This window comes from Manis javanica, chromosome 7, assembly GCF_040802235.1.
Source record: "Manis javanica isolate MJ-LG chromosome 7, MJ_LKY, whole genome shotgun sequence".
Taxonomy (NCBI): domain Eukaryota; kingdom Metazoa; phylum Chordata; class Mammalia; order Pholidota; family Manidae; genus Manis; species Manis javanica.
This window is the reverse complement of record NC_133162.1, coordinates 49,681,373-49,695,664: the sequence shown is the minus strand read 5'-3', so window position 1 is coordinate 49,695,664 and position 14,292 is coordinate 49,681,373. Positions and strand designations below refer to the sequence as shown.

General features: G+C 38.4%; 1 protein-coding gene across 6 annotated transcripts in view; it reads right to left on the bottom strand.

Moving 5' to 3' along the window:
• Positions 1 to 14,292, bottom strand: part of CTNNA3 (catenin alpha 3) — a 1,703,691-nt gene that overhangs the window by 171,821 nt on the left and 1,517,578 nt on the right. For all 6 annotated transcript variants that reach the window (XM_073240982.1, XM_073240983.1, XM_073240981.1 and 3 more), the window contains one exon: positions 8,854 to 8,946. In XM_073240982.1, coding sequence (XP_073097083.1) covers positions 8,854 to 8,946 — 93 coding nt within the window. The remainder of the gene's footprint in view (positions 1 to 8,853; positions 8,947 to 14,292) is intronic.

Below are 14,292 nucleotides of genomic sequence, written 5' to 3'. Positions count from 1 at the left end.
TCTTCAGCGAATGCAGCTGACTCACCTGCCATAATATATGCTCAATCAACAACTTTCAACCTCTCCGTTTCTATGACCCTGTTCTCAGCCTCCATCACTTCTCATCAAAATGACAGCAATGCCTTTCTAACTTCCCGCTTCGTTTTTCAATACAACATTGCCAATGAGCACTTAATGTGCCCTGCCATGTCACTCTCTGACTCAAAGCCCTCCAATAGTTTTCCATCCAAATCCAAATAAAAGTCAAATTTCTTACAATGGTTAGGGGCCCTACAAGATCAGGCCTCCTGTTCAGCCTCAAACCTCCTCTCATCTCACTAACATCCGCCTCCAAGGGCATTTCCTACTGGCTAATACCTCTGCTGTGAATGCATCAATGAGTAGAAAATACTCTAAAGTTTGGCAGAAGCTTAGGCTCACCAACAACCAAGAAACTCAAGAAACTTCTTATGTTACTTAATTTCAAGTTCCTGGGGCATTATATGTAACTCCTGCATAAATTTTTGGGTTGTTCATCAATATTAGAAAATCTACATTTTATAACTTTATAATCTATATTTTAATACCTACCATATTAATAGATCCACAGAAAGGAAATCTACATTTATGTATGCTAAGTTTCTACTCTATAATTAAATGAAAAAGAGATTTAGCCTTAAATCATAGAAGTTGTAACTACTGTAAAAACACACTGTACTGGGTATTCTAATCTTCTCTAGATCTAAAATATATTGCCTCACTGGTGACAAGGAAAATATATTGGGAAAAATGATGATAAATCTTTTTAATTTTTTTTAAATCAAAATATGTACTGAGATTATTCCTAAAGACAAAAAAGACAACTGATTAGGAGCAAGGGACAAATATACCAGGCACTCAAGATTAGTTACTGGACGTTAACTTTAAACAAGAACTTCCCAGATATCATGGCAGGGTGAAAATGTATAAATTTTAATATAGTTCCATTGTCTGAGAAGTGAAAGTATGTTAAGATATTTCATAACAGTCTTTCCTGGATTGAAATTTCAGGAGGTATTTATTTTAAAAAAACTCTAACATAAGGAATTTTGTATAAAATAATATGTAGGGTATTAAACATTAACTTTTTCTACCTAGATTGTGCATGGTGACTCATAAAATCAAACGAATGACCCTAAATTCCAATTCAAGTAGTGAATTTGAGTAAAACTAAGGTAAAACTGTTCAGGTATACTACTTCACAACAGAGTGATCTTAGCATGTAAAAAGGAGAATTTAAACTATCTTTTAGACTGCTTCTCAGGAAATGTTTCTGTATCATTAAATCAAAGGGTCTAATTAAAGAAAACTTCACAGAAACAGAATTAAACTTATCTTGAGGAACTTATGTATTTGAAAGCATGGAAAAGACAAAAAGTAGACAATTCAGACATGGAAAAGGTCCTAACACAGCCTCAGAGTTAGTCCTAAAGAGGGAACACAAGGATTATTTTAGTAAATTAGAAGAGTTTTGGGACTTGGATGCTTTATAGGGCCAGGAATAAGGGGGCACTGTAAAAAATTTGGCCAAAAAAAACCCTAAAACAGAGCCACTAATATTTATATTTACAGGTACTAGGTAGTAGAGAGCCATTAAATATTTCAGACTAGTGACCCAGCAATTTATAAAAAGATTTATCTGGCACAAATAGGTACAACTGTTGGAATGGAGAAAGATCAAGAAAGAAAGTAATGTGACCCCCTAGGCTCGGTATGTCGAGAACCTAGGGTACTTTTGAGGCAAGATGTCTTACAAAAGGAAGTCTCTGCTCATCCTTTTTCATATACCTGTATCAGGCGGTATATGAGATTCTGTAAATTCCTGTATAAAACTAAGTGAGAGAAAAAACAAACAACAACAAAAAGATATGTTCCTGCACTAATAAGGCTAAGTGAGGTTTAATGAGAGGAGAAGAAATGCCATTATGTAAGAAATTATGCATACACAATGAATGTCAGGCTGTGAGAATCTCCACATGGTATGCATGAATGTTGGAGGGAAAGTGCACTTGGACTTGTGTGTCAGTGATGTCTAGGCTAATCTGGAATCCTACTGATGTGCAAATATTTACTGGAGAAGGGGAGGGTGGGGAGCGGAAGCAATCATGTGCCTCAGGAAAGGATGCGAGGGAAAGCTGGTGCTTGTAGGAAACAAGAGTTCTGTACAATGGAGAGGCGTTGGAGAGAAAGTGGTGGGGAAGTAGGCAAAAGAGAGAAGCAGGGAGCAGACCCTGGTTCTGTGGTTACACAGGGCAGTAAGGGATTGGATTTCATGCTACAGACAAGGGAAGACACAGAGACAGAAAGGGATTTATGCATGGTGAGAGATGACAGCTTTGCACTTTAGGAGTATCATGTGAGTTAAATGAGAGAATGGAAATTACAGAACTGGAGGTAGGAGACAATTCAGGAGCCTAAGAAAATCTAGATGAGAGATGCCAGTGCCCGAATTAGTTGGTGACAACGTCAACGTTCCCCTCAGCTTGATTCATTTTAGGCAGGCTTCTTTCTGATTCTAGGTCTCTAACTTCCCTTTTCTTATAGCAGGTACTTTACAAAACCTGTAATTATAAATTTTGTCCTTGCCCCTGTAATATGTAAGCATTTTTAAATGCTTCCTGACAGCTTTACAATCCAGGACTGCCTTCCTCAAGGACCAGGGAGCCATCCTTTGAAATGCAATCAAGGAAAATGGAGCCCCTATTTTCCAGTCTCTGTGGGAAGGTGGGTGCATAACTATAGGTAGTACCTTGCTGCCAGTTGTAAAACTACCTCCTGTCATGAAGAAAAAGTTCACTTTTCCTTTGGGTAAAGCCAATTAGCAAACACGATAGCCTACCATCCTCTTCACCCCATTCTGAAAAACTTTTAGCAGAGTTGAACTCAGATTGAGTTCTGGTCTCTGTGTACCACTGCAGTAGCCTTGAATAAAATCTTCATTTTCTTGTCATGCCTCCCCACATTTTGTATGGCAATTCAGTATAAATTTGGGTTATGTGAATGTATTCAGATAATAAATAGGCCCTATTAAAATGTTTCCAGTTTTTAAAGTAAACCCCCGTTCGTAGAATTGTTTTACTATTCTCATGGTAGAGGATATTCAACTGACTGAATGTTAAAAAGCAGCAATGAGGGTGTTCTCCCTATCACCAGCATGAAGTTAGAGTTCACATGGCTTTTTTTACATCAAGAATCATCTCCAGTATTTTAAGATTTGCTATGCTCCAATTCAATCGCTGTCATTGACATTTAAGTTTGTGTCTAGTAACCTAGGCAACTGTTCTTATTTCTGTCCTAATTTACTTCTATTTATAGAACTTATATAGATTCAACAGCCTCAGAGATATTTAATATAGAGCAGGTTCACAAACTATATGCTCTTCAATGAATATGATATTAAAAGTATGACAAATTTTAGTTATTAAATAGACTTGTAATACAATGTTCTAATTTTGGATCATCAGTAAATATGATGAATAATGTATCCTTTGAAAGGTGGCATAACTTTATGGTGCTAATATATGATATGACTACAGTTGAAATGATATATTTTTAAGTGTTTTGTTTTTAATGTTATATTCCTCTAACTGAATCTCATCAATCAGAGACCACAAGCTTCACATTCTTTCAAATAAAAATCTGGCCTTATTCAGAGCTGTTGAATGAGTTCCCTTTTTTGACTCCTCATAGACCAGGCACTCTGATCAAAGTTTAAATAATGTGAGTCAGAACAAAAGCTTTGATTTAGTTGTTAGACCTTAATGGCTTCCAAGCTGAAGAGGCAGAGAGAATAATCACTAGAGCATATGTCCTTCCTGGGCAGGGGTAGAGAAGAAAAGGAGGTTTTTAAATGACTGTTTGCAAAACTGTCTCCAAAATGAATTCTTTAAATATCAGGATGACTTTTTCCTTTTCTTTTTTTATGAGCATGCACCATAAACGAGGAAATTAAACTCTGTGTAACTTGACAAAGGTAACTGAGGACTCTGAGAGAGATAAGAACTGAGGGATCAACAAACTACCAAACTTCCCACAAGAAGAAAAACACCCAGTGCAGGGCCAGACATTCAATAATGAAGAAAATAAGAACTTCACGATTGTGGGGTTGAGTTTCTGCTTTACCCCACCACAAGGAGCCACCTCTGGGATCACTCTTTCAGGTCTACATCACTTCACATGAACACAGGTGTACATAAAAGCACCAATACCCTACAAGTCACATTAATGTCATCTTCTTTTTAACCTATAAGAGCAGTTAGCAGTAAGTCACCTCTTGAGTTAAAAACAACTTCAAAAGACTGCCCAGGAATGTCCAGTATGTCAAAAAATTTTTAATATGGTAAAACCAGGGAGCCAAAATCATCTCATATCAGAAGAATGAAATTTGTATTTGCAAGGCTTCCTGAACTAGTCAAAGTAGCTAGCATCCTGGGAGTAACTACCTCTATCTTTTGGATTCTGTGCATGAAGACCTCAAATTGTCACCCTACAAGATCCTCTTCTATATGACTCTACCTGACTAATATACCATCTCATTAAGGCAAAGTGACCCACCTGGGATAGTATCAAGGTCTGGGCATCACTATGTAGTTTCCAAAGGTAATCAACAAACTGGCGTTGTTATTGATGGAAGATTGTAGTATTGGGACATTTAGAAATTTGTGAGGCTTAAGCAGATCTGATATTAAGGTTTACAGTCTCAGTTTAACAAGTAATTTTTCTAGTAGAGGAGTTATAATATCAACTCCATAATACTAGCCGCAGCAGTAGGAAGGCAATTAGGTCTAAAGGAATGATTAGAGTCTATCTGCGTTGACAAGTGTGCTGTACTGGAAAGAGTGTGGCCGGTGCCAGAAGACCTGGGGTTTGGTCCCAGCTGACATGACTTGCATAAACTATTGAAATTCTTTGAGTCGAATTCCCTAATTAGTAGTATCAAGAAAAAATAAGTAACATACTCTAGGGATTTTTAAAAATGAGACACCAATTTAGAAATGGTCTGTAAACTATAAAGTGTTAAATAACTACTCTGTTTAAATAGAAAATATGACTTGGCATGTATGTAGTATAATTTTTTAGGAAGCTTTTAGGACTTACCAAAAAATCCTAGTATCAATAAATTAGGAATTTGTTTCTCTTACAGGAGTCTATTTTCAAATCTCTTACAAATCTGAGTTTTTAAGATAAAAGATACCTAGTTTATCCTTGCTAAGAGCATGAAAAGAATAAACAATGAGCTCTTTGAAGAACATTCTGTAAATCTCTAGCAAATTCACACCCCTGCAGCACTTTGGAATGCCTGATCACTGGATACAACTGAAGTATTGGTCCAGTGAGTATTCATGTTTAATAATTAAGATAATCACTAATTTCCACTGCTGTTCCTCTGCCACTTCATAAGGTACACATTATTGGTCTTTAAGTATTTCACTCTCATTGACTGTGGACTCTAAGTCATTATTTGTTGGTGACAGACCTTTACAATGCCTAGTGGCATTTGCCACTGATGACAACAAAACAGATGATATTCAGCCAGAGCTCCTGGGAGTGAAATGCAGAAAGCAAAATGATAATAAATAACTGTCACCCTAGTACTAAACGGTGCCTGAAATTGGTTCTCATACAAGTTCTACATAGCACAGTTCGCATAATCCAAGAACCAGAAAAGCATTTACTCCTTAGTAACAGCAGCAAACAAAAAGGAACCCAAAGGCTTGTCTTGGGCAGTGACTAGGAATTCCATGTAGAGCATGGTGTGAGTATGCAGAGAATCTCAAGAGATTCCATTTCAAAATTTTATGGTAGCTTCTCTAATTGATGGTACCTATGAAATGTGGCAAAATGTATGCTTTGTCCACTGTATACAAACTTCAGGAATGCTGATAGAAAGCACAGATAAAGCCTCGTATAGATATAAGACTGAACGTATGAATACATTCTAAGTACAGAAGTGTAATTGTAGGGAATATGGACTGTAGTGATACGAGGTGCCCAGGAAAGATCATGAAGTCTATCTACACATTATCTTGGTTCTCACTGGGTGATTTGCATGGAGAACAGTTTTGAGCTATCCCCTTTGGCCAGCCATCTCATGAACTTCAGGTAGGAAAACAGAATCTGTAGTAATAAACTCACAAGATATAAAAGAATGTTACTAGAATTAAATTGTCCAGACTATACAATAATTACTTTTTAAACTTAAGAAAATGTACTTTTCCTCCCTTTCTTAGGCTTTGTGGCTCCCTTCATTCTATTCTCTTTCATCCCATCATGATGCTGTGGTGGTTATTTGCTTGTTTGTAAAGGATTAATTCGACTAACTGTCTGTCTTAAGTGACTGACATGTAATCACCAAAATTTTTAGTCTGAAAACATAATCTATGTACTAGATAAGTTACATTTATCTGAACCTCATTGGCCCTATTAGTAAAACTGGTATAAAAATATCAATATAGCAAAGTTAATGTGAGAATTATATTAAAATAGATGAAGTGACTACCTTTTCTTGTTTTTCCCCAAAAGGCAGAACCTCAGAATGTAAAGTAGTTTATTTTGGGAAGAAATCTTAGGGAACAGAAGTGAGAGCCTGGGAAGAACGAATAAAAAAAGAAAGGAGAGCAAATCCAAAAGTATATTATCAAGCTGGCCACTGCCCTAGGAACTGGCACTTGTTCCCCGTGGGGAACTTTTTAAGATCTGTGGGAAATGAGCTTTAAAAATGGTCCACCTAAGAAATGAAAGAGTATTGGTCAAAGGTTGCTCTGTGGGGTGTTAATGCCTCACATGAGGTTGTGTATGTATTAGAATATCTGAAGAGCTTCCTGAGGGATCCCACATAGCAATTGTGGGGAAGCCTCCAGGCAGAAAGTGAATGAAATACAAGCTGTTTGGAATTTATGCAGGAAAGATTTATGAGAGCAGAGACCAGCCAGGTTGAATATAATGTTGTTCCCAGTAGATTTGATGGTTGGGGATATATCTTGCCACTAAAGGTACTGAAGATGCTGCCCGGGGGCAACCCAAAGGAACTGGGCTGTCAGGGAACTGTGCCCAGTGCAACACAAATCCAGAATGCACAGCTGTGTCAGGGTGATTTCCACAAGGCTAGGCATAGTACTTTCTATGAAAAATTTGCAAAACCTAGCACCATAGAGATCATTAACTTGTTAACTTACAGTGGTTAGGTGGCCATCATGCTGGCTGTGATCCCATCCAAGAACAAAAATACAAACAAAAATAGTAGGAAGATTATTATTTTCTTAACACATAATTTTAAAGTTTATAAAACACTCTCATGTGAATGGTCTTCTTTAAACTTACCAATAATTCTGTAAGAAAGCAGTCTCATTTTTCAGGTGAAAAAATTTGAAGTTTCTAAGTCTTAAGAGTCTTAACCAAGGCTTTGTTGTCTATATGTGATGAGCCAGAATTAGAGCCTAAGCATGTTTATCCCAATCCCAACATCCTAAAAAGAGCCTTTATTTTAGCAAGATTGCCTATTATTAATTCTTTGGTAAACCCTGACACCTACCCTCTACCTCTAGTAGTTCAACAGCAACTTAGGTTTATCACTCACTGCTTTTACTGAAGCATGAGCGAAAGTTAACACTTAGTAAAATTTATTTCCAAGTCCATTGCCATTTGTAAGATTCAATCACTTACAAAGAATTCTTACTAGACCAAAGGAAGATAACGCCAGATGTTATGTGTCTCCAGACATTTCCCAACATGAACTGGCTACTGTAAGACTGAAAAATAATACAAATAGTCAACAAAAAAAATTGGAAACTCAAGGAAACCAACATTTCTAATCAAATACAGGTGTTGTGACTGATCTATACCAGTTCTAGACAATCTGGGTATTTGAAAATATAGAATTTCCATATTTATTATCTTTTTATTATTTATCTTCCTTATTATTTATTTTTTTTCTTCATCCACATCTAAATTTATGTCACTGAACTTAACTAATTACATAGTAATAGTGATAATGATGATAATAATAATATTGCTACCACAACTACAAATAACTAATGATTACAGAAACCTACTATGAGCTAAGCACTGTGTTAACTGCTCTATTAGTTACCTTAGTAATTCCCACAAAGATCCTCATATAGAGCACACTGTAAGTATCCTCACTTCACAAACCAACAAACCAAGGAATGACATATAGAAAGCTTCGTTAGTTTCCCAAGTAACACAGCAAAGAGGTGGCTGACTGGGATGTGTTAAATGGAGCTAGGTTACAGACTGGCTTTCAGACCCACGTTCGGTTGTCTGGTCTGCACTTGCAAGCTGCCAGTGGCCAGGAAAACCCAACTTTCCCAGATTCTCAAGTACTGGGTGTAAAGAGAAGTACACATCAGAGTAATTCAGAAATTGATTAACCTCTGTGGAGGGGTGTGTTGAGGGTGGTCGTGTGTGCGTGTGTTGAGGGCAGGGGCCAAAGAGGGCAGAAGAGGGTACTGCAGAAAGGAAGAAAAGCAGAAGAGTATTACTTCAGAAGTTTTTTCACCACTTGAATTTCAGGGAATATTTGTAACCTCTTGGTGTCTCTTTTCTACAATAAACAAACATATATGCATTTCACTTTTATATTTTTATGATTGCTATAAAAGCCAAAAGTGGTATGGAGTGTTTCACTACCTGACCAGAAACAGTGTAAATGTGAAAGCTCATGTTAAAAAAATAATTTCCCTCATTCTGTTGCCCCTTCCTTCTGAGGCTCCTCTCCCTGTGCTTTGGGAAAACAGCTCCAGACTGGGTTATCCACCTGTGAGAGGCTGCCTGGACTGACGAGGGAAGTCATCGCACCCCAGGGAGGTGACATACCCGGTCAGTTTTCCCTTCCGTCTGAATGCTGGTGTGACTGCGGACTTCATGATCCTCTTCCAGGTCAGAAACATCCTCCAGTTCCTCTGGGGTCTATCAAAAGAAAATAAAACATTTCTGGTGGGAATGCAAAACAGAAAACAGCCTGGCAGTACCTCAAAAGGGAAGCACTGAGTTACAAATATGGCTCATCAATTCCACTCCTTGGTACACATCCAAGAGAAATGAAGACTTACAGCTGCACAAAAGCTTGTAAACAAATGATGTTCACAGCAGTACCAGTCTAACAGCCAAAAAGTGGAAACAGCTCAAACATACATCTACCTATGAATGGATAAACATAAGGTGGTAAATCCATACAATTGAATATTATTTGACCACACAAAGGAATAAAATACGGATACGTGATGCAATATGTGTGAACCTTCAAAACATTATGCCAAGTAAAAGAAGTGAAAAAAACACAAAAGGTCACATATTGTGTGCTCCAAAAACAGGAAATGTCTAGCATAGGCATTTCTATAGAGACAAACTTGATTATTGGTTCCTAAAGGATGGAGGGGGCGAGAGGGGAGTGGGCAGTGACTGCGCATAGGCACGTGGTCTCTCTCGGGGATGACGACAAGGCTCTGGAATTAGACAGTGGCAATAATCACAATCTTGTGAATTTACTAAAAAGCACTGAGTCTTACACTTTGAAAATAGTGAATTTTATGGTACATAAATTATATAGCAATAAGTTTTGGAAGAAAAGGAAAACGAAGATGATCAGAAGGAATTTTTCCTCTCAGTAGCATCTGGCTAATCGCAATGTGCCTGCCGCACCAAGGTGTTTACAGGTGACCAACACACGGAATGACTATTATGAAAACCACATGACATTAAAACACCATCGTATTATTAGTAAGAGATTAAATTTTCTAGGAATTTATATAATAAGTAATTTAAGATGAACATGTGTCTGTTCTAAATAGTTAACCCACTTGTCTTCCCTTTTTCAGTTCCAGCTTCAACATCTCTTGCCAAGGAATCCCCTAGACGGGGGTGGATTCTTCAAGTGTTTCCTGATCACTGCTCTCACCGGTGCAACACTCACCACGCTTTAGTTAAGTTAGGCAGCCAAGTGCTGAACTCTCCACTCTGCAGGTAAAGACTAGGTCTGCCCTGCCTCCTGTCTTTATCACCACAACCTAGTGCACACATGCTTTTGAAGAAGATTATCAGTGATGGCCAAGAACATAGTTTGATGCGAGCAAAGCAAAACATATCAGCAGCAGCAGCCAGTGCCTCTCCTGTCTGAACCTTTTACTGTGCTTCCATCTTCTGTATTTCAGGCTAAAACAATAAGTTTGTTCAAGGCTTTCATTCCCTTAATTCCAATGAGGTAATAATTTCAAGACATCAGTCATTATTGAAAACACAAGTAAAGTATTTAATAAGAATTCACTTAATATTCGTTTTAGTTTATAGAGTCTCAAGTTTAGAATATGATTCCTTTGCCACAAGGCTGTGGTGAGAAATCCAGAATACAAACATTTGGTTTTCATGAAAAGCAACCAAAAGTGCAGGGGAAGATCTCGTATGTGCCCCTGTTAAAGGCTGGGGGGTGGAGGCAGGGCCTGCCTCCTCAGACTAGCTCTGGCGTTCCCTTAAACCGTGCTCTCTGCAAAGGCCCTTTGTTTATTTTCTGGGCTGCAAAGAGCTTTCCTTCCCTTGGGAACACTCCAGAGATGGGACTTGCAATGATTAGTTCACATTGTGGAGCAAAACTAGCAATTTCCTAACCACTAATGGCCCTTCCTAATCTCATGGATCTTTAACCAGCTTTCTTTTTTCTCTCACACTTGCACTGAACATCACCCATCCCTTTGTGTTTATTTCAACTGAATCCCAGTGGATATTAATATCCATCCTCTTCCTAAATCCTCTGATATTCTGAATAATTGTTATCTATATGTTAAACTGTATGTGCAGTTCATTGCTGCACCTGTATGCAGCTATGTTACAAGGCAATTGACTCTTCTGAGGTATTGACAGTATGACTTCACCACTATGGAACTTTTATATAATCACATATTTCATTATTAGCCATTTTTGTGTTTTTTCCTCCATATTCTTGAGATAAGATGTTTGCGGTTTCTTTCTTTGATACATCACCAGCCCATGTAACGTCTGAAAAAAATTCACTTGCTCAAGTTCTCTTTCTTGGATCCTGTTGTTTTGCACCTGAAGGCTGTCTGGTGCCCCTACTGTGATCTGTTTCTTATAAATGTCGTTCATTACTTGGGTCAGACTCCATCATGTAGCAGCATAGAACTGCATCATTTATTCCAATTTTTTATTCAACTCCAAAACAAAGTGACTTAACAGAAACAAGGAACAACTGCTACTGCCTGAAGCCCCCAGTACCATTTTTATTGGAGATACTGCAGCAAGAGGCAAGCCTACCATTTACACCCACGTACTTCTGTGCTTTCTTTGTCTTTAAAATGAAACTAATAGTTTCCTTGACTAGTAGGTCACCAAACTGACCTCTTCTTTTCATGAACAAAATCAGTGAGGAGTGTTCAAAGCACTGGTTAGCAGCATTTTACATTCTTAAGGCAAGTAGTTGCATGGTATTGCAAAAATAAAAAGTTAAATATACATTGCTGTAGTTTAAATGGAAACCAAAAAAGAAATAGGAATACTCTAGTTACTTTTGAGGCAATGCATTAAACTCCTTCAGGACTCAGGAAAAATAAATCACAGAAAGAGCAAATATTAAAAAGAGAGGAGGGAGGAAAGCCACTCTATATTGTATCTTCTTAAAAATAGCTTGCTTTCACTCATCTAGTGACTTTGGAAGGTTAAACATTTGGAAGGTGTGTGTGTGTGTGTGTGTGTGTGTGTGTGTTTGTGTGTGTGTGTGTGAGAGAGAGAGAGAGAGAGTTGTGTGTTTCCAATAAATTTTCATTTTGTGGGGGAGGGGAGACCAACTCTCCCAGAGCAGTGTATAACAGAAAGACCCTCTATTACTGATGAGTAATACAGACCTGAATTTGAATTCTGGACCTCCAGTTAATGATATGGGACACTGGGCAATTTATACTTTGGTTTCCTGAGAACAGAATTTTGGATAATAATACCTACCCTTAAGTTTGCTGAGAGACTCAACTGTACTAAGATGCTTTAAGTAAGAAGAATGTGGCCCAAAGACACAGCTAGGGTGCAGCAAAAGTTTGTTTCTTTCTAAATGTCCATTGCTATTTTTCCTCTTCCTCCATTATGCTATCCCTTATAGCCCATCACAACCCTTCATATTTTTGGATAAAACTTCCGAGGCAATTTGCTTACCTCCGTTTTACTCCAACTTTGTTATTCTGGATTGATATGAAATTTACTAGCTGCCCCTAGTTATATTCACCTGATTTTGAATATATGCTGTCATTGTGCCAAACAGAGTTCAATTCCACACTCACTGCTTTCTCCTAAATATCAAGTAAAGATCTCTTTTGAGTTGATTTTAATTGTGTATAAGAGTAAAATTTGCTTTTAAACTGGCCCAGCAAATATTCACTCAGATTCTCAGGGATGATGGAAATAAGTTTTTTTCTCTAGGCAGGACTGTCTTTAAACCAGACCAAGAGGAAGGTCCCATTTTCTGTGGAAAGAGGGTTAAAAAACTGTCTTTATGCATTTCTTTCTCATATCAGAATCCATGTAAACTATTTCATATTTTCCTATTTTAACTTACTCCATGTGAAGCCTTCCTTAGGCAACCCAGAGGATTTGAAATAAGCTTAGTTTTCTTACCTATAAAATGGCACAAATATTACCTAATTCTTAAGGTGTTTGTGAACACAAATTAGATGATGCTCCAGGTGGAAAAGATGGTGGAGTAAGAAGACAAGGCGGAAACCTCTCATGCACACCTAAGGAAGCAACTACAGCAAATACAACTAATCCTGAAAGAGTGACCTGAGACTGCAGAACAGACCACCTACATCTGGGGAAGCAGAGGAGACCACACAGAGAGGATAAGGGGGCAGAGTGGGACCGAGTGGGACCCAAGCTCTTCCCCTTTCCTAGCCCACAAGTGGGAGGGAGAGGAACAGAGCAGGGAAGGAATAGGCACTCAGGAATCCTGCACCCCTGGCCCTGGAGATCTGTTGTGAGAACTGGAGTCCACATTGCACTGTGCTTCTGTGATTGATGTGGTTGGACACCAGGGAGAGTTGGAGCAGTCTGGGAGGCTGAGACTCCCATCACTTGTGGAGGACAGGTGCACTCCATTGGTCCTGCTGAGACCCAGCACAGAGATGGCAGTTTGAAGGATTTACCAGCAGCCAGAAGGGTGCCAGAGGGGCAGAGGTTGGAGGGAGCTCCCTCGGAGGATAAAGGGCAGGTAGTTGATGCTTCCCCAGCCCTCCCTCAGCCCACCTGGTCGGGCGCTCACAGGACCCAGCTCCAGACACTCCACCTCCTCCACTGGCGGCTCAGCCCCACAGCGGCTTCCCTGAAAACCCATTCTGCCCAGTCTGCTCAGCCTTCTGACTCTGCTGCCTGGCAGGCAGAGGGAGGCTTTCCCAGCTCAGCCCAAATGATCAAGCCCCAGTGGGAGCCAGCTCCAAATGAACAAACAGCAGTAGATTTCAGACACTGTGAAGTGACTGGGACTTACCATGGGGGAGGGGTTAGGGTGGGTGAGTAGAGGCAGTGAATGGGAAAGAGTCACAAAATCTCAATCACAATATAAGTAGGCCATGGAGATGGGAGTGCAGCATGCAGAATACGGTTGATGGGTCTGTAATATCCTTCTATGTTAACTAGTGCTGCACTAGTGGGGGTGAAGATTTAACAAGGTGTATAACTGTTGAACCACTGTGTTGTATACTTGGAACCAATATAATACTGAATATCAACTATACTTCAATTTGAAAAATAAATATATAAATAAGATGATGTATTGGAACATTATTCTAGTGTCTAGTAAACACTGGTTTCAATATCATTTATGATTATTATAAATTATTATTGTGATTAGATACCTCTATTTATGTGACAGTGGCCAGAATCAAGTACAGAACTTGAAAATACTCAGGCTGAGATTTTTATATTGAAATTGGAGCTACAATAAACTGTAGTGGTACATTAAACTTCAGGGTCACAATAAATTGGTGATTTTAATATATACACATACTTACTGAGGTCGAAATGACTGCATTTATATAACTTCTCTTGTCCCAAAGAGCTCAATGCTTTCTACAGACTTTTTCTCATTTCAGTGTCCCTAGTAAGACATGTAGGCTGCATTATTATACATTAAAATTCACTTGCAAAGATTTTTATGAATATTTACTACTGAAATATTAAAAAAAAAAAATCATGGTCACCAAACACCAAAAAGAAAGAAAGACAAAGAAGGAAAGGAAGAAAGAAAGAAAGAAAATAGAAAGT